This window comes from Branchiostoma belcheri, unplaced genomic scaffold, assembly GCF_001625305.1.
Source record: "Branchiostoma belcheri isolate BF01 breed outbred unplaced genomic scaffold, Haploidv18h27 scaffold4, whole genome shotgun sequence".
Classification (NCBI taxonomy): Eukaryota; Metazoa; Chordata; class Leptocardii; order Amphioxiformes; family Branchiostomatidae; genus Branchiostoma; species Branchiostoma belcheri.
This window is the reverse complement of record NW_017804020.1, coordinates 4,756,314-4,784,033: the sequence shown is the minus strand read 5'-3', so window position 1 is coordinate 4,784,033 and position 27,720 is coordinate 4,756,314. Positions and strand designations below refer to the sequence as shown.

Genomic DNA, 27,720 nt, shown 5'->3' with positions numbered 1-27,720 from the left:
GCCCTGGCAGTTACAGTCAAAGCCATTGTGGGAAGTCTGACGGATGACAGCCAAGCCGACAACCTCTGTTCCAAACGGCAAATTGATTATTGATTTTGGCTGGTGGGTCTCCGAGGATTGGGATTTGTTTGTTTTTTGTTCTGAGAATGGAGATAAGATCGGAAAACGGGGGAAGGATGTGCTCTGTGTCAAGGGTTTTCCAGATGTTTCTTTAAGATTCGATTGTGGCCTTGGAGGTAATCTTTTCACTCTGTGATATAATCATCTTTACCCTGTGTGTTCTTGAATGATCAGCGTTACATTCAAAGCAAACAAGTGCTCCAATACTTCACAACTTAGGACAACAGATCAGTGTTACTGTTCATGTCCCTTACTACTGTTTTTTTTGCTTCGTTTATATAACTACAGGTACATGACTATCCATCAAAGAAAAGTGGTTTGAATGAATTGAATATGTTTTTTTGTGATGATAATGCCTAATTTCATATTGCATGAGATAAAATACGCATGAAGTGTGCCAACATTAACATTTGGGAATTCAGTTATTCGTAAAATGCACAAATTTAACACATTTAATTACATGTGCAATGTATGGATAAAAAGACTATGCTCAGACACATTAAAATGATGCATTGTAGGGTTCTACTGAATGATTTGAGATTTGTTGTGCTCCCCAGAAAGTTTGATTATGATCATATCTTAAGCCATATTCAGGTCTGGTCAGCACTCAGCATACATTTGTAGGGGTCACAGTCACCGGGGTGTTTTCACTAGAGTATGATTGAACAGTCTTGACTGAATAGTCAATAAAAAGATCAAATGAGGATGACACTTTTATTTTACTTCAATGTTTGAGTCAATTGTTTGCTACCAAGCAGGCCTAGGTTGAAGAAGATGAATAAGAAATGGAAAAGAAATAAAATTATAATTTTTATGCAATCATCTACCGGTAATTAAGCAACAGACATGGAGATGTCTGCTAATAGTTTTATCAAGAAATTAGAGATGATGTTTAGCAATCATGTTTTCCACTCAAGTCTCTTAAAGTGATCATTACCAGAGTATGGATAAACCTTGTAGTTAAGACCTGAGGATCTTCATGCTGTAATTGCATGCTGTAATGAATTTTTTCTCATCGCTGTTCATCCTTTAATCGTTTCTCCTCGATGTTCCGAGGATTAAAGGATTAATTGCACCAGATCCGTTAGAGAACGATCTGGTCTGGCGATTTACAAATGGCCAACTGCAGCCATCTGATTAAAGCTTTGTTTTATTGTTAATCTATAGCAATTGGAAGCTGTATGCTGGCAATCAGGACTTCCTAACAACACAGCATGCTGAAAAGGGAGATAACAGAGGTGCAGGGGAATACAAAACAGCCTGCGAGGGGAGGGGGATAATGTCACTATGTGGAAGGAATAGGAAATAAGCTCAGGATCATAGGATTTTGTGCAAGGGTACAGTTTGCTAAAGGTTGAAGATGATTGTAATATTTGTACATGTAGACATTTAGGGCACTATCAATATGATAGACTTGGCTAGACAAAGTTGGCTGTGATTGATACAGGCAGACTGACAGTTGGGAGTGGTTGGAAGGTTTTATATGGGCATCTGGTGTTCAGTGCTGGGATATTGGCCAGGGAGTGTTACTGATGACCAGCAGTGATATGGGTGTGAGGTGAAGTGGAACATATTTCAGCACATAGCAGTGCAGGTGATGAGGCCAATGGCAAAAGGGAGGGAAATGGCCTATGGGAGATTGTGGTTTGGTTTAGCTTTGAAAACTTGTGAGGGCAAGAACAATTTTTTACACATGTAAAAACTTTTTGCCAGTGCAGACTTTGTACAGTTTGTGTTTTATGACAGCAACTTTCTTGTGATGATCTATGAAAAGTTGTGACCTTTCACTTCTTGACCTTTGATAATCCAAATTGGATCATAGTATATGGAATAAGCTGTAATGTAAGGCTGTTACAAGTATTTTTCCAAAGTTAAAAAAAGAACAGACTGCAATGTTTTGTGCAGAAGAAAAATGAGATGTTTAATGATAAGAAATTTACAATGATGGCTTTAGTTAGAAATACAAGCATTAGATATTACTTTAAATGGCCAGTAATAACAGGAGTTAAGCATTCAGAGGTTGGATATTGATCTCTGTGTAAAATATGTATCCCCACTGCTGTTGCTACACATATTAGCCTTTGAATATTGCTCATGAAAACAAATGTGCTCGTTCCAAATTCGTTCCCGTTGTCGATATCAGTCCATCATCCCCCAATCACAGGGGCTTTCAGGGCTCCAAATACAATGTTATACCCTCCAATAACTCATAGATGGATATTTGTGATTGCAAGTTGGTATTTGTGTTTGTCTGTGTATGTATGTATGTCTGTGTGTGTGCATGTGTGGTGGGGGTAATCAAGAAATACAAAATGAAATGAATGTAACTTAGCTAAGTAAAGGCAGTGGTATACTAAAGACTTCTGTTGTTGTGACACTTTCATATCAAAACAAGAGGAGATGACATTTTTTAGTCTTATGATATCATGAACTCTAATTCCCATAGTGTAAAGTGCACAATTTGACAGCTTTGATTTGTAATGTGCAATATACCTGTATGCTTGATGCTTTGCAATGTGTGAAGCTTGATACCAGCAATATCTGCCTGTCCATCAGTTATATTAAAATGTGGCAGTCCAAATTAAATCAAATCATGCACAGCAAATTGCATTATGCATATTTGCAGAATTTTCTCTCATGTCATCAGATTCCAGGCAAAATTTTCTGCAACTTGCAAAAAGTGTAAAAGTCATTTAGGTGCAGTTCCAAAATAGAGGAAAAATCAATGTACCTGTCTAGACTCATACTTCATAACTTTTTGACTTACTTTGTTGATAAAAAGATGTTATTGTTACGAAAGAAGAAGATTGCAAAAAATGGAAATCTAGCACCAGAAAAAGATGAACACATTACTGTATAGGAATTTAAATCAGTGCCATCTTTCATTAGAAATCCTTTTGAAAGCATGGATTTTCTGTATAAGGCCACACCAATTTGATTTCTTGGTGAACGGATTCGCCGCTTCATTTTTTTCTGATTTGCAAATAAAAATAAAAATTCAGAATCAACTGCAAAATGCTCATATTTTGCCCTGAACAGTTGAAAACAGTCCTCATCCTAGTCGTTACAGTTATTCCATACTTCAGTGCAATGGTATCATTAAAAGTTCAAAATTCATTGTTTAAATTTTGAACCAGCCTGGTGTGTTGACTTCATGGCTCCTATCGTACCATTTTGGGCCATAATACGATGCCTAGGCCTGTTTTTATTTTAATTTTTTTTCCGCCCGCCCGCTCCATTATTTTTCTATAAAAATCCGTTAACCAAGAAATTAAATTGGTGTGGCCTAATGCATGGGTCTGAACCTGTGCCCAAACCTCTGTACTGAGTCTGTACTTTACTAATGTTAAGTTTTAAGGTGCACAGCCCTATAATATCGAGCCCTGGCTTGAGCAGAGCTGCATGTAAGACGAGGTATTGATTTTCCCGTCAGTGATCAGGTGGGAACAATGGCGTGGTGCTCGGTTTACAGCAATCACTCGTGTCAAGACGTGACCCAGTTTCACATTTTGTAATGACGGATTCCTCCTAAGAATGCCCTGGAGGCTGGAGAGTTTCCTTGCTGTCAGAGAAGACTCCTTAAAACACAGGGTGACGAGCGGTCATCCTCTTGGGTAGCAGCTGGATTTGGTGGTGTTGTCCTCAGGAGACAAGCTGCATTCTCTATTCTTGAATGAGTCAGGGTGACATGTTGCTTCCACTTACAAGTCCATTTTTGACATTAATTTTTTTTCTATTTGAGAGGAAATTGGTGTTGTCTTCAACCCTTGAATTTTGAGAAGTCATTTCTACATTTAGATAAGAGCATTTGATTGTAAAGTTGCAATACTTTCTTTCACAAAATTCTGTCTTTCTACAAAAACAGCTAGGATACAAATGTGGGCATTACAGGGGAAGTATTTACCTTTATTTAGAATGTATCCTAAATACTAAATCCACCCAATAATTGCTATTGTATCAGTGCACAAAAACCCCATCGGGGATGGAAATTAGGTGTTAAATCTTTTGCTCATGAAGAAAATTTGTGATTTTCTATTTGTGATTCCCTGAGAGTGTATGGTAATGGGAGGTCATGATCACTCATGCAGCACATCATAAGGCTGGAACGTGAACAAACATTTATGGCAGAGTTATCTGTGGTGGATTATTGATTTTTGATAATTTTCTGCGGAGTTCACTCGGGGTTGTGGCAATGGTGAGGTCCTGTCACAGTTATAGCTTGTGGCTCGGTTTTATGAATACAAATGGCCTGTTTAATAAAACCCTGGTTGAATGACTTATTTCTTCCACAATCACTTCTTGTAGTAGTGGTTTATTGATGATTCACTTCTAAGGTCACATCAATATATGATTTTTTTTTGGTTCTTTGCTGTTTTAAAGTGAAATAATGCAAGAGGCCAAGGCTGGGTTGGGAAAAATACATTAATCCAACATCTGGACATATTCACTCCCTAGGACTGTATCACTTATCTTGCCCAGTGAGACAGGATTCTTAATGCCTGTGTCAATGATTAAAAGTATCTAAGGACCACCAAAAAGTGGTCACATTGGCCAGGTGGTCCTCATCTAGAGGTGGACACTTGTACATGTATTTTAAAATTTGCATAATGAAAATCATTCCTTCTGTAGTATGTTTTCAAGAGTAGTTTGGCCAATCAGAATCGTTTCTTATCAGTTTCATTTTTCATGAATACAGATGGTTTATTGTACTCCGACTCAGTGCTCAGTTCATTAAAATATTATGCATTATTATCTTAAATAATAACTGACAACTGGAATGAAAAAGAAAACAAGTAAATTACTAGACTAGTCCATTTTTCCTGAGTTTTGTTGGATATATGTCATATAAATTTCTAAAAATCACTTATGTCACTATATTTCAATTTATTGGTACTTGGATTTAGTGAAAAAATCCTAAGACCATGAGTCTGATTTTAAGGAAAATATGCTAAGTATACATTGTAGATGGATTCATTTAAAGTTCTCCTTCCAGTCCTTTGCTTTCATGGTAAAGTCTTCTTCCTCAAGTGAAAATATGTCTCCGAGCCAAAGCAATGAATTGAAATGGCCTAATGATAAGCCTGAAGGGAACATTTTCCACCAAAACACCCTTGGTGGCCCCCTGGGGGCAAACTTAACCCATCAAAAATTAATGAAGTCCACCTGGAGGTCAGGGTTCACGGCTGGTAATGGCACTGAGGGGATATCCGTTATCCCTCTCCATCTGTCATATGGTTACCATGGTAACAATGGAAGAATTATGGAGGTGGGGCTAACGGGTCAATCTACCCGTTTTATGTTTCCCTCTAGGAGTGGGATTTGTGAAAGGCGGGACATTCCTTTGTTAATAAAGATTTACATACTTACTTGGAGGGTCATAAACATCACATAAAATGTTCTGAAACTGGAGTTTTGTTACAAAGGGGGACAGTAGGTAGTTTTATTTCCTGACATGCAGGCAACTTGCAAATTAAAGGCCTCACCAACAGAAGACGTGGATGAGAACTGGAATCTTTCAATATTCACTTCGGGAATGAGTAGTATTCTGACATTCTTTTCAGTGTCATTTTGTACATGCCCATCCACTTCATTGTTATGCTTGAGTTGGAGCCAAGGCTACTCCACTACCCAAGGGAGCCAGTCTGGAAGATGGGAACTGATAGATTTTGGCCATCACACAGGGCCATTTCCTCCTACTGTTATTGATTACTATGGCAGGTTCTTTGAGGTACTAAAGGTGTGGCTTACCATAAACATGGATCTGAGGGTTGAATTAAGTTCCCTCCAAAGTGCATTAGATGGTTTGGAAAGAATGCCTCTCAAATGTTTATTGTAGGAAATAAAATGGCATGTTTCTTATAGCAGCCATAGTTCAGCACCAAGGACAGAACCATGTGCTTTGGAAAGGGGTGTGGTAAGGTGGGATGGACAGGGCGAAGTATTTGTAGAAGGGGTGGCAGGTTAGGATCAGTACCATAGTAGGGATTTTCTACCCTAGTCTAGCTATGACTCTTTATGAGCATAGTCAGAGTTTTGATGCATTTCTTGACCCTGTGGAGAGAATGACCCATAACTTATTTCAGTTGAACTCGGTGCCAGCCTGTTTGGCAGTGCTCCTAGTCTGGGCAGGTTTCTGGCAGATGTCCAGGGACAGGATCACTGTTGTGAACTCCCATCCCACACAATCCCATATCCTGGCAGCAGTAAGCCTCACAGCAATCCAGGCATCCATTTTCACTGGAGATTTAAAAAAAAAGTAATGATTGAAATGCCATCACCCCAAATAAAGTAGTCATTGGTAAAATAGATGATGCAACTACTGAGAAATTAGGGGAGTTTTCTAAGATCACACCAATGTATTGCTTGGCTCTCTGACATTTTTAAGTCAAATTTTAAATACTGAATATCTCAACCTGACACAGTATTATGCTATACGGCTTCAAGTTAAACAGGTCTTATGTATTGGGGAAACTTGATCCCCAGCTCATTTTGCTGGGTACATGACCACTCCTTGATACCTTTTCATGAGAGTTGAGTTCATTCAGTTGAGTGACAACAGCCAGGATTCAAACTCTCACCTTTCAGGCTTCAGAGACATTGCTAATCAGCCTGTGGACCAGCTTGCTAAATGCCTCTGAAGGCCTGATAACATTTTTTCTTTGCTTGATGTCTCTGCAGGCCTGAAGCATGATGGTGCAGGTTTTTATTTCCCAGATGGTGGTGAACGTTATCCCTACCAATACCAGTAGAAATGATTGCACTTAAACCTCACCCATGGTGTGTTCTGAATTGTCAGACATGATGCCTTTACTGCCAAGATTGAGCAGGCCAGTTCTCCCAATAGAAAACTATGCTGCTTACCACAAACTGTATATAACTTACCAAACTCTGAACAACAGTATCAAGAACATTCTGGTGACTTGTGAGTTATACGTAGCTTATTTGAAACATATGTCATCGAGTAGTTTATTTGAAATTCACAAAACATTCTCTAAGTACACGACAGCACCCCTTGTAGAAACAAAGGCAATGAATTTTACTCTTCGGGCAGTCTCTACAGTTCTCATCTCTTTCTTGACCAGTTAGTTTGATTGGTTTGGCCTCAAAACACACCTTTCTGGTGAACAATTGACTTGAAGTACCAGACAGATGGCACTGTTTGTTTTTCCCAGTATAAGTAAAATGACTAATGGTCTTGGTGTACATGATACAGGGTGACAAGGAAAAGCTAAAATATGCTTTGTTAAATGGTAGATATTTTGCGAGCAGCATAATTGTTGATGTAAAAAATTTAACGTTAATAATCAGCGAGACTGTCAAATGTTAAGCTGTTTGGCTTCATCCTGTTTTTTTTTTTTTTTTACAAATGCTCAAAACCATCAAAACCGCAGTTAAGACACTGCCACCTCAAGTAATGCAAGAAGAAGCAGTTGTGTGCCTGTAAGTCAGGTGAACAATTTGATCTCCAACATTCTTGATGCAGAGGCAGGGTCACTGACCACTGGACCAGCCATGCAACTTCTGCGATAGAGTTTTGATGGAGATTTGAAGTGAAGGGATGAAAATTGCACGATGCAGATAAATTTCAGATGGGCGAAAGGAAAGCCGAGTCCATTTGTCATGAAGGACAGGAAGATTGTGATAACCACAAGGTCGTGACGGGGATTTGATTTTCAGACTTTTATTGATTACTTCGTTGACATGTCGATGTTTAAACCTAGTCTAGATAGAAGCAATTTTATTTCCTTATCAAAGCCAGGAAGTAATGAACCCCTAGGGCACACCAATTTGATTGCTGGCCTCTCTGTTTTTTTCATTTTAGAAACGTCAAGCAAAAATGCATAAAAATGAAGAAAACTTTTTATGGTGAGGTGTCATAAAACGTATTGTTTTGTCCTCATCAGTATTCTTGCTACAAGCCTGGCATTCTTAAATCATAAAACTTAACTATTCCTAATCCTTTTGCCATTGTCAAATGACCAGTAGCATCCTTTGTATGATTGGTCAGGTTTTGTGCAAAATTTTTACCCATAAAGAGAATGATCGATCATAAAAGTCCATCTGTGTTTGAAAGTAACATTGATTAGAATATGAATTTCCAATCCAGCACACGCCTAGCAGGGCTGCAATTTATATTCAAATTTTAGGCTGAAGTTATGGTCTTATTCTAGACGAATAACTCTTCACTTGTGTTGCATCACAGATTTACCTTTATCATATTCTGTGCAGGAAAAAGCATGACTAAGTAGCATATGCTAGCCATGTAGCAAATTAAAATATTTGTATGCAATCTTCCTAATTCTTTATTTACAAACTACAGGTTGTACATGTAGGTGGGTATTTGATGAAGTTAAAAAGTTAAAGAGCCTTCCCGCGTCAAGTGACGCATAGGGCGGTGCCCATCTCCGTTCATTAGCCCTGGGCCACACACAGAAGTCACTACAGCAGGGGGCTAGTCCACTGGTAGTGGTGTGTGTTTAACTCCCATACTCTTTCCCAAATGCTGAGTGCTAAGCAGAGAAAACAGTATGTACCATTTTTAAAGTCTTTGGTATGACTCGGCCGGGGATCGAACTCACGACCTACCGAATGCAAGGCGAACACTCTACCCACTTGGCCATTGCACCGGATTTGATGAAGCCCTGATGTTAAAGACTGGCGTTGAGAAAAGTACTATTGGAAACCCTTGGAGCAAGCAGCTCTCAGGAAATGCCTTCAGTTGATATATTGATGTTACCTGAATGAAGTTTTACACTATATTAGTTAATTGAGTTGTGTGCTTTCAAAATCTTCAGTTTGGTACAACTGAGAAAAGGAAATATGGAAGCTTAGTAACTCATACAGTTATTAAGCTGGGTTAATTGTCTGAAACCCAGCAACCCAATGTCCAGCCATGAGGGAATGTCCTTGGTAACAGGAAATGGTCAGTGAGTCGAGGGGTCAGCTTTCCCAGAAAGTAGAAGGAATGAAAGTAATACTGATGACAGGATGCGACTAATAGAATGGGCAGTTCAGTATTGTCAAGGGAGGCAGTACCAGGTACGCCTCCCTCAAGGAAAGAGATATAAGGGGAAGGAGAGTGAAAGTGAATCACTTGTCCTGAGCCTGAGGCCACCAACACTGTGGCAGAGTATCAGTGGTCAGAGATTCCCCCGGTCCCGCCCACCCTAATACTTGTAATAGAGATTGTTTACTGGCACCTACTGTATTCATAACAGTAGTATCAAGTTATGTTATATCTTAGGTGTAGTGAGTTGAGGTAGTAAGTGACGAGTCAAGGTGCGTTAAACACCCACTGGACAGAGCATTGGTTTAACCGACCAGCCCGTTATTGGCTAAAACCATTGGCAACCAGGGTAAAACAGGTCGCCAGCTCGCAGTTCGACTCGTGTAGGAGCTAAGAAGGACCTTGCTATATAGATCTAGACCGAATGTATAAGCATAAGTATCACTGGTGTGGCTTCTTGTACACAGAACTTTTCCAACTGGCATATCAGGCACACCAGAAGTTTGGATACATTTTGAATTATGTACTCGGAAATTAGAAGCAAGGTCCAACCATTTTTCAATAAAACTGGGAATGGGTGTATGGGCCATTCAGTGCTACCAGCATTGAGTTTGAAAGAAACCTTTCCATAAGTAGAGGAGACAGAGAGCTCCACATGTTCACAAGGGTCCCGGATCAGTGTCGCATACCTAATGTCGGGATGTTCTCTTGAATGAGAAGGGACTTCCTATGGTGCCCGACTAGCTTGCTATGAGGGTCGCCCGCGGCAGGGCTGATCTGGGGCGTAACCATAACCCTGTGTGATGGGCGGTTACAAGCCTTGGACTTAAGATGGGAAATGCCTTAGGTCGGACCTAGGATGGGAAATGCCCTAGGTCTAGTTGTAGATATGGAATGGTTGGATTGGTTTGGATTGTGAGGTGTGTGGGGCGAAATTTGTGCTGGAAGTGAGCACAAAACCCCCCATCTCACAAATGTAAGCATGTCAAAGAGAGATGGAAATGGGTAGCACTGAAGACCTGGCACCTTGCCCCCGATTTCTGCCACAAAGAAGTGTGTGTTGTCATGTTTGTGTTTGTATGTACCAGGTAGTATCTTAGGATAGAGCTGGGTGAACGATAATTAACGTGCTCTAACTGTTGAATTTTGGACCTGCCTCCCCCTGGGTGTCAGCAGCCAACACTACACCACTCATGAACAGTAAAACAACAGGTTTGGGGAATACAAGTGAAGAAAGTGCAACCAATTAGTGCTCTCTGAGGTGTAGTTGTGGGTTTGGGGAATTCTTACTCAAACTGTCAGTCAATAGGCAAGAAGGGAAAGTAAGTTCTATCCAGGGAGTTACATGTATTGACAAAGTTCAGAGCTCTACAAAAAAACTAATCAGCTGTTACTGTTGAACCCTGTTGGATGTCACCTTGCTCTAGTGTTGTAAAAAACATTTAAGTTTGATGAGTCTGATATCCTTTTGTGTGGATAATAAAGTTTGTTATTAATTACACAATCAAAAAAAGTCTACTTGCCAACGAATGACTCTACCACGGGACCTCAAAAGGCTGATGTAGGCATACATGCCAGATTGATACCCATGTAATTTTTCACCTAATTTTTTCAGATATTTTCCATCATTTACAAGCGCATTTGCTGACTAATCAGCACAAAGCTAGGCATGTGTAGTAGAGGTAATTGGTATGGTGGTCATCCCTTTGTATTGCGCAGTCATCGGGTTTGGGCTGCTTTAATTAGAGGCTGAGTGGTCCAGAGTTGATTACCAGGGTTGACCTGACAAGAAACCACCTCACCTTAATTGTTTCACCATTTCTCAACTGCAGAAGATGAAGTTTGGAAACCTTCACAGGCTCCAAGGACGAGCTGTTATTGGAAACTTTGTCCGAAGGGCGGAAACTTTGTTTCTGGAATATCAAGTAGACTATAAAGGATGAGAAGATGAATGTTTAGTGGGGTGTGTCCACCCTGTGGGTTATAAAATTACAGCGGGCGTCGCATTTGTAGCATATAAAGAGGTTTGCGGTAGCGACTTGACTTCCAAGCGGGGGAAGTCAGGAGTTTTATTAATGGGTGTCAGCACAGGATGGGAAATAAGAGAGTCTCTGTAAGGAGTTGAGATGAGAGTTAAAATCAAACTTCAGGGAGTTGAACAGTCGAGAGGAAATTGAAAGTTTTAGTATAGGTAGTTGGGATAAAGACTGCAATGAGAAACTATCTTTATTTCCCCCAACTCTTCTCTTTCAAATCCCAGTTTATCCAAATTTGTTATTTTTTACAGTTTATCCATCCTTAGTCAGCCACTAAGCACACAGGTAAATATTAGTTGAGATTGAGTTATTTGGCACAGCAGTACAACATTAGTCTCCAGTTCTCAGTGGACCCATCAAAATACAGCAGCCTTCCTCGGGATTATAAAACCCAGATACTGGGTATTAATCTCTCCCTACTCTTACTACTCTTGTAGTGGGTCTGCCTGGTGTCTTCAGTAGATACTCTGCGGTTTTGGAAATACTCCAAATATCCAACAGAAAACTAAACAGCAGAAGAATAACTTGTCAGGGATTTTGTAGTGGAGATAAATGTGGGTCTCCCTGGTGTCTTCAGTGGGCACTTAGCTGTTTGGGAAGTATTCCAAAACATCTATATGTGACAGAACAAAGTGTGTTTGGTCCTAGTGTGGACTCTGTCCTTGGTGCTGAAAAGCTGTTATTGATGGAATCAAACCTTATAATAGCAATCATAGTAGTAGTTGTAGTAGTATCAGTTGTTCAGGCAGTAGTTGTCAGTTTCCCTGTACTGTACCATCTTTGACTCTGTACAAGCAGTTTGCCTTCTGGCATGATTTGGCAAATAAAGTTTATATATTAAATAAGAGGCATGTCCCTTATAGGAACACCCTTATAGTATGGATAAACTTTTGGTAGCAACACGCATTGCACTATCAGCTAATAGAAAAATCATTACACTTCATTTCAATCAAGGGTTTTTCTCTGTAGACAGACTAGTTGTGGAACTTAATTGCTGAGTGCCAAGTATCATCATTCCCTGCTATTTGTTCATGCTACAGGGCAGTGTTCAGGTTATCTAATATCATGGCACAATATTTCTGCTGATGCCCTAGTCTCAAATGCAAGAAAATCAGATGATAGAACATAAGGTCAGTTAAAACAATGTTTGTATGGCTTTGTATGGAAGGAATTGGTTTTTGATTTGGTTCTATTAGAAGGATAGCTTCACAGAAACACATTGACTAGTCTTGTTATAGGACTGCTATAAGATTGGAAACTGATCCAGTCTGAGTGTAAAGGTCATGATTTTTGAAATCATTTTTAGTAATTCCCCATTGTTTTTACCACATGGTTTTATCATGTTGTGGGTTGCTCTTGTCATCACATTGGAAAGGATTTTTACTGCTTTTTCCATTGTTACCATTGGATAAGTATAGAATAATTTAAAAGATTATCATGGGTAAATTTATTATATAAAATTGATCACTAAGATACACATGGATTCACAGTTTAATTTTGATTTTTTAAATTCTGTCTTATTTTTCCTTGTGTTGAAATTGTTACAAAATACAGTTACTGTAAACTCAAAATATTTGTAGTTTGCAGTTGCATTTGTTGAATTTACAACACTATAAATATGATTATGTTTCCAATGTTTACTACAGTCTACATAGCTGTTTCTCAACGTTGAACTTAAAATACTGAGAAAACAACCTTTGATTTCCCATTGTACTATGAAATAGAATTTAAAAACTTAAATTGAAAAATGATGTACATCATCACAAGATTAATTATCATTATGTCATGCAAGTTCAACGATATGCAAAACTCTCTTCTTTCTCCTATCCTTCGTACCTCTAGGTATGCGACAGTGCTATAAAAATGCAGAGGTCAGCTTGCAAATCTTATTGGCAGGGTGCCACAAATAAAACTGATAAAACTTCAAAATCACATTTGACAAGTCCAGTTATGAGCAGGGTTGTATCCAGGTAATATAACCAGCCTATATGTTCCTTTATTGGTCTCCACCCCTCCAATATTGTCTAGCTTGTGCCAACTTTCATCAGTTTGTTCCATCAGACTCCTCCTTTGATATAGTCGAGTTGGTCCCAAATCTTATCACAGTTGGATCATATCAGGGGCCTCCTCTTTAATATTCTTCAATATTGGAAAGCTGGCCCCACCTTTAATCACCCTTTCAATATGCCAGGAAGTAGGTACTGTTACATGTTATGACAGAAATAAAAGCACCGTGATGTTAAGGATGTATGCTTTTCTGTTCTTGTGCATACAATTTGTATTTTAGGGCCCTCAAATTGGTCCCAAGGTCTTTGGAAAATGACTGTCCATTATTTAAGTTAATTTGATGCCATAAAAGCAATCAGCTTTCATGAATGTGCAAGAGTGTCTTCTGGAGCAAATCTTATGTTCAGTCCTCTACTATAAATGAAGTTGATTAAGAATTAACCTTCTGTTCTCTAGATCTAGGAATGGTATTGCTTTAATATAATTAGGGATTGAACAACTGAGACAGAAGCTTGGAGTCAATCCATGCTTCTACAAATGTACTTCTTTGACTTCTAAATCTGGGAGCAGGATCATTTTTTCTCCTCTGACCCAAAGATTAAGAATGAGTGGTCACAGGAGACAGGCTTAACTGTACTTTGAAATGTCAGAGAACCAAGCAAATAAATTGGTGTGGCCAAAGGGGATAAAATGCTGCCAATTTTGCCGCATAAGCCATCCTATACTCCTAAGGAAGGCATTAACCTTTTCACAGCCGACATGTCCTTTTTCTATCTGCCATTTTGGCTGAGAGTTAAATCCGCGGCATTGCATTAAAGTTGGCTAATGGAAGGGGAAGCTTAGGACTGATCCTGTAGCTGTGAGCGCAGAAAAAAACAGACAAATTTAGTAACTTCTGTATCACCAGCTGGCCATTTCCAGTATGAGTGTTTACAGATTTTGGGATGGTTGCCTGTCAGAAACATGGGGTAGCCAGGAAATGTCAGCTTGGACAAGTCTGCCAGTGTGTGACTGAAACCACTGAGAAAGCATGTCCTGTCCAACATGTGTGCCACCATTGTTGTGTAAATGGGTCAGGTGTGGTATGTGCTGGCTGCTGAATAATCTCTCCTGCCTGCTGAGGGGTAATCTCTCCCGCATGCAGCCCCCCGCTTTAATGGAAGCATGCCATGTGTCAACTTTACGAGATTTTGCATCCATCCTACCAAAATATCAAGGTCACTCAGATGACATGTAAAAGCGTGTTTGGAGAAACTGAAGCAGAACATGATCAGGCTAAAAATACCAGGTATAAGACCTTGTACCAACATGAAAGGACTCTGCCTTAGTGTACATGTAAGATAAGCCTTGGGATATTTTTGTTGATGGAGGCTATTTTTAACTTGAGGTTAAATTTGGGTTGTGCAGAAGTATTCAGATACTGGTCTTTGCGTTGTTCAAATTTCCAATTTCCTAAATATTTTTGGACTATTTGTGCAGTATTATATGTAGATCATTGTCAAAGCCTTTAAAAAAGGTTCTCAAGGTTCAGACCAAGTAAGCAATAAGTAAAATGTTACACCCTTCTTGTTATCATGGTATCTTGATTCAAAAGAGACCATTCGTTTAGTAATACATGTTACTACCTGATTAATGCTTAGTATGCACTGCAAGTTTTTGGTTATTTCAATATTGATTTTGCAGAGATTACTTCTACATTCCTGATGCTTTAAGTACATGATTATATTAATCATGTTCACATGGTGCCTGCTGGCTGTCGATTATGGTTTCTAAGATACGATCAGATATTCATTAAAGGAGAACAGCGAAAGAAATACACAGGGATCACTAGAACACAGTCAGCTGAGAAAAGACCTTGTCAAACTCTTTAGATAGTTACAGAATCAAAAGTACATGTATGTACATGTATGACTTCATATACCATATTAAGTCCAATAATAAGTAAATCAAATCTTCCTTGTTTGAAGAAAGAAAACTGTGATATGATTGATTGACTTTTTGATTACTTTTAATTTTTTACCATGTGGCATTTCTATTCAGCTAGGCTAAGTTAGTTGTTTAAATGTCTATCGTTGACCAGTAATATTGTATTTTGCATGAGGTACAACTTTAACCTTGGGAGTGTGTGTCAAGGACGGGATTGATAAAATATTTAATTTGGTGTGGTGCACAATACATTATATCAACAATCCCTGCCAATACTCCATGATTGTGTATGGTATTGTTGTAATTCATATTGACTAATTGAGTAAAAGAAATAAGATTCAGATATGCCTGATGTTATTTACTGAGTGTAAAATAACAGATGTATGAAATTTCAGAACCAGCTAGTCAGGGTGATGTGGCCTAGTGTGCCTGTCCAAGTTTCACTGATTAATATTTCAATCCTCTGTAATCCTGTAAAAAGGCTCCCATGCAGCACTCAGTCTGGCAGTCTTAAAATGTAACATAGATCATGGTACTCATTCCAAATGTATGCGTAGAATTATGATACTAGAAGTGGACTATAGATATTACTTTATAATGCTGCCAAAATTCCTTGGCACAATGGAATGATTCTGCCAAGTTTGTTATAAGCCTCCTTCTGCTTTTTCCCCCTTGATTTTTAAAAAATTTTAGTATACTATGTGTATGAGGCCACACTAATTTTAGAGTTTAGTTCTCAGGTTCACAGAGTAATACTTTATTTGAAGATCAATATGTAATCAGTGTCTGATCGTGAGTAGAAAGTCTGTATCTTGGGTTACATGTTTCAGGGCCCCATGGATATAGTCAGATTCCAGTTTTCTTGCTCAGGTTTTGTCCAAATATACCCAACAACCAAAGAGATGAATAAATTTGGTGTGGCCTAAAGAACATTATGATGACACTATATGATATGAGAAGATGTGACTCATCTACAAAATTAATGTTATCACAAAGTAGTGAGATTTCCTACTTAGATGGAATCACCAGGCCCATATCAGGAAGTGACCTGTGTTTCCTATCCTGACCTTGCGATGACACATGATGACTGGCCTGCCAACAGTTCTCACCTCGCAGCAATGCATGCAACACTCATGGGAGGGTTATTTCACACATAGATACCCTTATCCACTGTACCAAGGAAGCCTCCTCCTTTTGGGCCTGTTGTCCTTCATATTCCTTGCTTATTTTTATGCAGTGACCAGCATAAAAGGCTGTTTATGAACAATTTATGTTTTTGATGAACAAAGTTACAGATAGAACTACATGTATGACAGCTTTAGTTTGACCGACTGAATTGTGCCATTTTTCAAACAGTTATAATATATGGGTAACTGTGGAAATTAAGTAAACACTAAGAATAGTTTCTTAAGAATCAGATACATTATGCGATAAAGAGATCTGAGGAATTTAACAGGTAATGTCTTTGAGCAAAGAGGTATTTGGGTTGTGATAACATTTTGTTTTATCAATTGAACTTGCAAAGCTGGAACAATAATGTCCCTCGCAAAGGTAAAAACAACCTGCCTGTCACGATGACCCCATGCCCCGTGATTGAGAATTAGACAGTCGTATGGCAGATAGGGACCTGTCCCTATAAATAATGAATGGACCACTACGATAACTGATGTCATTTTGTCCTTTTGATCTACAGAGATTGCTGGGCCACGCCAATTTGTCATAGCAGCCGCATGAAAAAAGTAACAATTGACCTGACGGTGTATGTAATTGTTGATAGTGAATGAAAATGAAAAGGAAGACAGACTGTGAGGTTGCAGGATGTTTTTTTCTGCTTAACTGAATCTGCAAAACACGTTTGAGAGTGATGCTAGTGACGTGGTTGGCTAACCACTAGGCAAATCCATTAAACTCATAAAATGTTGCGTGTTAGAATGTACGCAGTTGATCCCATCCCTCTTGACTTGAAGAAGATCTCCTGTCATGTCAGTATGTATCGATGTGTCTTGATGGACCGGGGGACTGCTACCTTTTTGAGACGTGCAGCTCACGATACTTGACAGTCCCCACATGGAAGTATTGCTCCTGGGCCAATATCCCGAAGTGTCTTGTGACATTTAAATCGTCTCCTCCTGCACTGGCGGCCCTGTTGCAATCACGACTACAATTAACAGTGTGCGGTGAAATTCCACTCCCGTTGGGCCACAGGAAGTTGATTTGTTGGTTCTCTGATTGAAATAATGTTGGACTTAAGATTAGTTTCCCTCCCAGCCCTTTTTCATCTCCTTTTCTCTGATTTTACCACTAAATTTCTAAGACTAAGTAAGAGCAAAGGATCGGATGTTGTGGCAATCAGCAGCAAAGAATGCTGGACTGGAAGATCAACATGGAAGCACTGTCAGAGCTTGAATCTGTGCTTAGATACACAGCACTGTAAAGAATAATGTTTTCCTGCATGCTACTCTGTTTTCCTCCTGCTTATTCATACTATCATAGCTTGAGAAGTTCCACATGGTGTACAGTTGCCATCCTAACCACGCCCTTCTCATTGGAAGCATACCTTCTCCACTGTTTCCCACACAATTGTGAGTGTTCACTACTACTCCTATTGCAGTGTCTTTCTTGTCTGTGCTTCCTGGATAGAAAGCATGGTTCTCTGGAACTCATGAAGAAGGTAATATCTGAGAACCAAGGAAATGACTTGTTGTGGTCTTATTGCCTCCATCACCAAAGGTTGGAGGTAATGTGCCAACTTTATATGCAGGTGGTAGGAGCTGGTCTGCACCATGAATAATACATGCCTGTAATGTATCTCCTCTCAAAGGGCTGGAGAAGCTGTTTTCTAGCTCCCTACTGTATCACAGCAGACTCACAGAATTTTTACTCTTACATTTTGGTAAAAGTAACCAAACGTTGCAATGCCAGAAATGCTTCAATTTTCATTAGACCCAGTGACAAGCTATGGGCCAATCATATAAGGGACAGCATTGGTGCATGTAAACAAATGGATAATCATGTTTTATAGTTCATTTAGAAACATTTACAATCAAACTAGTGCCCTGTGTATACAATATTTTCAAAGCAAGACAAGAGAGAAACAGTTTCCGATCGTTCAACTTCATTTTCCTTTGCAAACCACATTAACATTTATTTGAGACTTTAACTTGCTCTATAAAGTTCTGTAACCCATACATTCTAGAATGTATGAATTCAACTGGCAGATGTCCTGAGGTGGGTTGCAGAGTCATTCATTTATTTCAACCTGCAGAACAAAATGTATGTATATAAAATCCAATCTTCTTTGTGTCCTCAGGCAGGTTGGCAGGGAAATTTGTCAGGGCTTCTCTGCCTGATTCACATGCACAAATAGTCCTCACTTTGTATGCCCAGGAACAATACATGTCTTATTGAACATCTTTTGTTGTAGTGAAGCCACACCATTTTATCTCCTTGGTTCTATCTCCATTTTATATCCTTAGTTCTAAATTGCCAGGAAGCATTTACCAAGAGGACAAAATGAAAACAGTTGCCAGGGAGGATAATATTTGACTAATGAGGCTTCTAATCTTCCATGGCTCATTAAGTAATACAGATTGTTCCAAGCTTGGTATTTACTGTACCAAAATGGATGACTCGCAAAAATGTTGCCTGTTAAGTTCACATGACTGATGAACTAAGATGCTATAAGATTCAATATCATTCCACCACAGAGTGATTCATCATTGCAATCAGTTTACAGATTCTGAAGGTCTTAACAATTCTGCTAAGTGGAGAACTTTCATGATTTGTCTCATCTCATCTGCATGTATACATACTTGCATCTATCTTGCTATACATCCAATCTTCTACACAGCATTGTGTTGTTTGTTGAACCTCTTCAAATATGGAACATACCAAATTGAATACATGATCTGACTTGCATGATGAGCATGGTTATTAGCTAACATAATCCACAAATGATTACAGGAGTAGAAGGATTATGATTAAAACTGCATATATACCATACATAGCATCTATCCTTGTTTGACAAGTGACTTCCTATAAGCTGAAATGGGATTGGGCTACATTTACATGTGAGGCTGACTATTAAGAGGGGAGCAGGTGGTGTGTTACACAGCCAGGCCATTTAACTCCGCTTTAGTTGCTACCTATTGGCAGGAAGCCCATATAGTTTCTTCACGATAACTCTGGCAGTAAGATCACTGGGTATAAGTGTTCTGTCTCCGGTGTATAATGTCATTTTGTGAGCTCTGGGGTTGATGTGCAAGTTGTGAATGACGGTTGTTTACCAAATGGCTGTGGTTTGTAACAAACTGTAATGTGTTGAAGAATTAGGTGGAGTTTGTCATGTTGATAGTTGAGGCAGACCATGGTGTATTGCCACTCTCGCTGTGGTATATTGGGCCATGCAAACACAACTTTATGGGTGACATCCTTCAGCAACCAGCTCTCTGATGTGGGACTGTGAAAAAGATGTGAAAAATTTTGGCTGACTTTTTAATCCTGACTTGAAGTCTTATGTATGAGGAGATGAAACTTTGTCACACCTTGAGTAATGAAGATCCATCTATAGAGAAAACCATCTATAACCTTATCCTATTTGGATAGGTAGCTTCATCTATCTTCCAAATCATAGAAAGAATATCCCCCTGCTACACACACACATCCTTTGGAAGCCTTGTTAGAAGAGCCCCTGATGAGCCGTGTCTAAGTTCAAATCATTACTGATGCCTTGTGGCTTCCTAAGCTTTCTTGCTTTCAAATGGTGCATTGAATTCCCTAATGTCTCATTTACGATCTCTCGTTATCTGGAGGGGAATCCTGGAGTTCTTGACCTGGAGTAACCTTTGCTGATATTGCACTCCAGGATAAGGACAGGTGGCCTAATGAGCCTTCTGGGTAAACCAAGGGATTCTGGGAGAATTCCGCTGTCTCATCAAACAGGGCTTGAAAAAGGTCTGCAATATTGTGATTGAATTTTTTAATGTCCTCTCCAACAATGACTAATACATGTACATCACATGGCGTAGCCACTAAGTTTCATTTAAACATGAAGATCAACGAACCCATTTTGCAATTGTGTGTATTAGCTTCCAGAGTACTGTAAATAGTGGTTACGTGTGCCAGTGCTGGCATTGTCAGCTTTGCAAAATTAGCTATAGCCCTATAGCCTGGGTGCTATCCTAGCTAGTTCGCAAATTTGTTAGCCTCAAAGAATTCAGAATTTTTTCATGATAATCTTATAGGTAAAACATTGTACACAGATATTCCGGCAGTTGCAATTACGCAGCTTGTAGGAAAAGAGTATTTTCAGCCCTGTTAGATTGAAGCCTTTCTGGAACTCCCAGAGACATTGTGGGTCATCCTACAGTGTTGACACATCCATCTCTGCCATCACAGTCTCCACAGCGGCGCTCAGCAATCAGCGTGTTCTGGACAAGGCCAGGCATGAAAATCAGGCATGGAATGTTACGCAAGGCTGTCAAGTGCGCTGCTGATAAGATTTTCACTGGGTCGTGATTGCTTCCGTGGGGATGTTGCAGGAAGGGATCCATCTTTCTTTCCCTGCTTGATAAGAGGGTGGTTGGAAATTCGTGCTTGGCAACACAAACTTGATTTTATGAATGACAACCCCAAATTGGATGATGGTAAAGCTACATCAATTTGGTTTGTCTGTTCTCAGACTAATTCCAAACCTCAAGTTTAACAGAGCCTTGCAGAACTTTTGTACCTTCGTACAGATGATTTTCAGGGAGTGAATTATTAGTCAGATGCAAATTTCCTCCTATCCCTCAGCTTTCAAGTTGGTCTCTACATTTTTACTTTAAACTGTCTGAGAACCAATTGCAAGGAAATGATTTACTTTGGCCTTACTTACAACTGGCAGAATTGACTTTAGGGTTTGACAGGCACCCAACCATGTGGACTAGTCAGATTGATCTTGAAAACCCATCATGGCGATATTATCTTTGGATGTCAGTCAGCCGTTTACCCATGGACTTGGAAAAATGTTATCAAAATCAGCAGTTTTGCATATTTCATTCTTGTACCAGAATTACATGTTCCATAGCAGGGATCTATTGGGTAACAAGTCAGCTATCACAATGGAATAACATTTGACAATGAATTTCTTTCATCAATAATTATTATTGTTCCTTATCAGCTTGAAGACAACTGGTTTACAAGGAAGCCCTTCGTACAATCATAAAAAATCAAATCAAGATTCAAGTCTAAGATAAGAATGTAATTACAAACACATGAGATACAAATTAAGATTATATCAACAAGAAGGAGGCTTCATGAGTGAGTTATTGGTAGAGAAAGGTAAACAAGGTGAGTCTTACTCTTCGATGGCAATATCATATTCCCAAGTCAGTAGTTAGGGTATCATACTCAATGTTCTATTCACAAGGGAATCAAGCATGAATGATTTTGCCCACAATTGTACAATACAGTTTCAAACCCAAGTGCTGCACATATCACTAGTAGGTGCAACTTAATTTAACATATTACTCTAAACTATTAAGTAAGAAAGTCTGGAATGTATCATATTCTGAGAAAATATTTGGAGCAAAACTCTCTAAAACTTTTTTGGTATTCATGATCACAAGGAAATCAAACACGAGAGGCAATATTTTGCCTGTAGGTGTACTTTCAGATATGAAACCCTTGCTGCACCTATCAGTAATGTTGGCAGAAATTGAATGAATGATTGAACGTACAGTTGTATTTCCATAAATTTTAAAGTAGAGCAGAGTGGCAGCTAATCACAAAGGTGATGCGTTTCATCCCTCGTTAATTAGGTGCTTCCCCGTGCCTTAATTAAGGTCGATCCGAGTCACAGAATGATGAATAGTTGAGCCTTTGGGAGCAAATGATTGGATTCTGATAAAGGCACATCCTTATACAGTGACAGGTTTGATGTTACTGGACATCAAACATGGCACAAGCACGATACAACACATCAACTAAAAAATGCACAGTGTTATACAACATAGCACAGAAATGTACACAGCATGACACAACGAAAAGTGCCTGATGCACAATAAATTGTTTGAATGATGTGACCCTTTTCTCTAAATGGGACTAGAATGTCACATTTTATGTGTAAAACATTGGCTGAAACCATGACCCTATGGCAGAAGGGTCAGGTCTGTGCACAGAAGGTCAAGAATGTTAAATTGTTGCCTCCACTCTTGCTTTAATGGCTGTGGAATGTCCTGATGGTTCTGACTGGGAAAATGACTGTAGTATAATTCATAACAGTTTGAGACTTGGAATAGAGGGTAAGGTTAATTGAAAATGTGAACACAGTCACAATGATCCATATCATGTATAATTAGACTCAAGTAGATGGATGATGCTGCTAGCTTGGTATAAATGACAACTGTTGCTCAGGTTTACTGGTTTTTAGTTTTCTCCTCACTCACAGCAAACAATACCTAGTTATCACACGCACATGTACAGGTTTGAACAAGACAATCAGAGATTTCAGGCTTCATACCTTTATCCAACCTGCTTGGCAAGCAACCCTTCTGGTCCTTTAGACATAAATAGCAACACTGAACATACAGAACATGTATAAATTACATGTATGGCCAATACAGATGCACAGTGTCTCACAAACTCCAAACAATACTGTACAGTACTTTCTTGCAATTACATGGAATTTTACACCAAGGAAAAAGTTCTCTGTGTGTTGGTGTTACAAATGAATGTCTATCGTTTGGTTCTTATCGAAGTCATCCATCAGTTGAAGTTGTTATTGGTTCTGAATGTGAATGGCTCTTGTCTGCTTTTATCAGGACATTGAACACTCTGGTAAGTTATTGACCAATATGTGAACTGTTGCAGGGATGGTTTTGGCTACACTTGATTTGTCTTCCAAGTCATGAGTACATGTTGATGATGTGTTGCTGTGGTGATGTTGATGGCTTGGGATATTGGTTATGTCTACCTGTTTGTATCAAGGGCTCAAGATGCTGTGTTTATAAATTTTTGCTATAACGTATAAGTGATGCATGATTAACAAGCCAGTGTTCTTTTCATTTGCCATATTAGAGTTGATACAAATTTTTTCTGCAATATCAAAAGTTATCGTGAAAATTGCAGGTTACAGGTCACATAGATTATGCTCATTATATGTTCCTTTATCCATTCCCTTTCTGGTCATGAGAGTAGTTTTATTTGGCTGCATATCATTTCCCTTCCAAGGTCTGTGGACAGAACTTAGAACTTTATTGCACAACAGATGTAACAGGTACATCGTATGGTAAAATATACATACATAGTTGATGATGCTAACAATATCATTGAGACATTTCTAACTGTTCTAAGGAGCTGATCTACTTTTATATATAACAATAAAGACACTGCATGCTGATGATGTGTTGTTGGGAGTTTGATTGGCACAGATGACGGCTATGTCTGACCCATATATATCACATACCTGCCTGCAGTGCTCATCACTCCCCTCCTGTGTGATTGATTCAGGTCAAACAGATCAAATCATGCAATTAGGAATGACCTTTGACCATGGAAGCCCTTTTCATTCTTTCCTGATTATTAGTTCCTGCTTATTATTTGGAGAGGGGTTAGTTCTAATGGTAACACAGATATTGGCCTTATTTTGGATCCTAAGTAGATCCCTGGAAGCAGGATTGTTGCAGCAGACATGAGGTGATATTTCATCTGAGGAATATTGATTATTTGCGCATGGAGGAGGCAGCTGCAGTGTGATGGGTGTGCAGTACATCTTAATTGACAAGTTTTGAACACACCTTGGATATGGCATTAATATATAAATTAAGGTCACTATATGGCAGACATGACACTGTTCTAAAATTCCTATATTCAGCTTTTATTGTGACCTTGATGTCATAAATGAAGGTCATAGATACATATATGGCAGACCTGACATGTGGTTCTAATGCCACAAACACTAAGAATGCATCAGTAGATTTGACATTGAAGACATGAACGAAGGTCACAATCATACCCGAAGCTGTGTTTTGTTGCTCTAAATCTGCGGAATGCAACATTGAATGTGACATTGGGGATATACGTGAAGGGTGTACAGAGCCTGCCAAACTGTTTGGATGACTAAATCCCTCCCCCATCTCCACCCAGATGCACCTAATCTCATCTACTGGCTTACACTTGCCGGCAATAATGTCATCTGCAGAGTTCATCTTCAGCTACAGCACGATTTTCTGCTGCTTTGAAGAAGAAATTAGGTTGATCACCAACATCAAACAAAGCCCTGAAAAGCACTTAGCGCCGTTACACGCTCTACTTACGTACTACATGTGATAGCTATTCTATTTATCTCTTTCATTTCTTTTAGAAGTCTACATGAGAGAGCTAGATAATTAGATAGTAAGGCAATGGCTTTAGTGAGTGGTAAATGTATTTTTTCAGGGTCATATGCAATAGTAGTGAAGTATTTAAAGGTAAACATGTTTGAAGACTGGATTGTTACTATAACGTTCTCTCAGATAGCCTCAACTCAGATATCAGTACCACGGACAGGACAGTTCAGAATTCTAATCATGAAGCTTGGCTTATGATTCAAATATGGGATTACCAACCGCTAGACCACATCATACCAGGGATATAGCATCATTACCCTTTCTAGGTGCTTTCCTACCCTTGTCTGCCATGGCTTTTCCGGGTCAACTGCTTCCAAACACACGTCATTAAAAGTTTGCAGAGCCTGACAACTTTTTCTGTGCATAGGCCTGCTGTAACTCCCCAGCCCCTGGCTAGAGGTTAAGGTTGTTAAGCAGAAATTAGCCTAGAAATAAGAAAAAAACTCTAGAGATTCTTGAGGTCAGAAAGGTTAAGTGTTCGATCAATGGGCGGGTTCAGGCTGGATTATTGATAAGCCCAATGTCAATTCAATTTGTCGGTTCTTAGCTTAGAAAAAATAACACTGAAGATCCGTGAAACCATGTCTCCAGGGGCCTTTTCCCCTGCCCACTTCATTGATTTCTGGCAAAAAATCTGAGAACCAACTTACCAAAAACAGAGGGCTTGGAGTAAAACCTGAATCCGACTATTTTGTTCTCTGAACCGGAATGCAGATTTAACCCTGGAGACATGTTAAATATTGGTATCATAGCTAACCTGAGTTTTTCATGTTTGATTCAGTGTTTATGACATGTTTGTCAACATACCTACTAACTGAAGTTTCCCTGTTTGATTCTGTGTTGATGATATTCTAGTCATCAGAGCTAACCTGAGTGTCCCTGTGTGTTCCAGCTGGATAATGCAGATGAGCAGGCAGCGCACATCAGGAGGGAGCTGGACGGGAGGTTGCAGGCAGCTGAGAGGATGGCAAGGGTGAGAACAACAGCTAAACTTGTTTGCATTTTTTACCGAGTTATTTATTCAAAATTACCACTTAAAATTAACTGATTTTTCTCCCTGTTGTTCATTCTACCAGCTAAAAGATATACTATTATTATTATTAGATAAAAAACGAAAAGCATTTTTTATCAAGATCCTCTTTTGTGATTTTAATTAAAACCTTTTCTTTCAGGTTGACAAAATTTTGGCACTTTCCACTAAGGTTTGACTCAAAATTTGTAGCCAAATTGAATATGATCCCAAACAGAAAGATTTTCCAAAAGATAACTAATGGAATTCACCTAGTATGTAAAAAAATGATTATCATCATGTTATTCAAGTTAGAATGGCTAACAATAAATGGCTAGGTATGACATGTTTGTGTTCAAGTTCTACAACTTTGCAGTTTAGGGGGTTTAAACCTTGGTTACAGAGAGTTGAAGAAGTCAGAGGGTAAGAAGGAATTATTCCCTGGATACGTCAGTCACTGGCAGGAAGATTATTCATTAATTTTTACTTTAAGTACATAATCATTTCAAAATGTACCAAAGGAATTACAGGGACATGACTGAAGATAGTTGTGATAGATGATGGAGTTGTTAACCAATCATCACATGTTACTCAGCACAGTCATTTATATGAAGTATATTGCTGGGTGTTACAGTATTTCAGTTTACTGCCCCGGAAATTGCTAGAATGAAACACAATCATCCCTGCAGGTTGGTGTGTCAGGCATTTTTATATTGGCATTCTGTACATTAAAGATAATACAACTTTTTTGTCAAAATGACAGGAGGAAAAACTGATAATAGATAGTACTAGTCTCTAACCTGTATTTTGGAGTTAGTTATACATGAGCTTAAGAGAACTTAAGGTGATTTGCTCCTTCAAAGGCACTGTTACCCAAGCAAGACCAAACCAACACATCATCTTGGTTTGTAGACATTTCAAAGTAGAAATTCATCAAAAAAGACGAGGTGAAAATAGAGGACTGGGAGGAAAAAAATTAAATATGACTAAATTATGTTCCCCTTAGACTCTGGTTTGCCTGTTAATTTAATTCTTTAACTCTGTATTCAGTTTTCAAAGTAAAGAACCAACAAATCAAATTGTTGTGGCCTAACAGGAGAGTCCACAGGTACTCAGTAACTATGAATCATGATGAGAGGTAAGTGACCTGAAGAACACTTACTAGCTCCCTTGGAAATGATCAATTTAATACAATGGGTCCAGTGGGAGGTGCACTTGCCCTGTGTTAGGTTTAGTGTGATGGCAATCAGTAAGAACTACTCTTTGTGGCCTCCAAGCTGTCAAAGTCATAATACAACCCTTTATCTCTGTCAGTGGGAAGTTAACGATTTTGAAGGTGTCAGAGAATTGGTATTGTGAGGGATATGCGAGGAGGGAAGTCAGATTCAAGTTTTCATCCTATTCATCTGTTTGCATCACTTCTTTTGGCTAAATTGTCTAGACTTTAAGCCAAGATCTAGGAACCAAGAAAATACACATTGTAAATTGTGACCTTTGCTTGCCTTCCATTGTAAAATGGTTGCCAAGCAAGAAAACAAACTGGCTACACCGCCACAATATTGAGATGCTGGGAGAGTCTACATTGTACATGGCTGTGGACATTACTGGAAGTTCTATTCTGGTCCATCTGCTTCTTTGGCACGTCGAATTACCTGCAGATGCAGCTGTTGAGTAATGAGAAACTCATCACACTTAGAGCTCTGCAAATAAGCGCTGCCAGAGTCATTTACACTTGCAATCAGGTGGTGAAATTGCCGTTGATACGAAAGTATTACCAGAAGGTACCAACCAAGCTCTGAATTAAAGCATCACCATTCGTTCTGTAAATTGGGTGGGAAAGAGTTGCTTGATCATGTCAAATGTAGTAACGAGTTGCTGAGGCCATATCAAATCAATTGGTTGATTCTTGGATTTAGCAGCGCTGATTCTGAGCTAAAAAAACAACAACATAAAACTGAGGAGAACAGTTTCTGGCCAGAAGTTGTTAGTTTTTACATTATTTCTTTATTAATCTGATGTGACTAAATATACATGTAGATAGTCACATCCTAGTTTTCTTCTCAGCTCTCTATTTTTATCGTAGAAATCGTTCCACGGAAATAAATTGGTGTGGCCTATGGAGATATTTCACTTGAAAAGTTAATAAGATTTTCCAAGTCTCAAGATACCACTGAGGATTAAGTTGCCCTTTTTCCTGTCCTATTCTATGCTGGATATGGATAAAGATTATTACTTTCTTTTGGGCTG

General features: G+C 39.0%; 1 protein-coding gene across 21 annotated transcripts in view; it reads left to right on the top strand.

The window, feature by feature from the left end:
- LOC109477317 (calcium-dependent secretion activator 1-like) overlaps positions 1-27,720 on the top strand; it is a 73,560-nt gene that overhangs the window by 5,940 nt on the left and 39,900 nt on the right. For all 21 annotated transcript variants that reach the window (XM_019778493.1, XM_019778498.1, XM_019778487.1 and 18 more), the window contains exon 3: positions 25,357-25,437. In XM_019778493.1, coding sequence (XP_019634052.1) covers positions 25,357-25,437 — 81 coding nt within the window. The remainder of the gene's footprint in view (positions 1-25,356; positions 25,438-27,720) is intronic.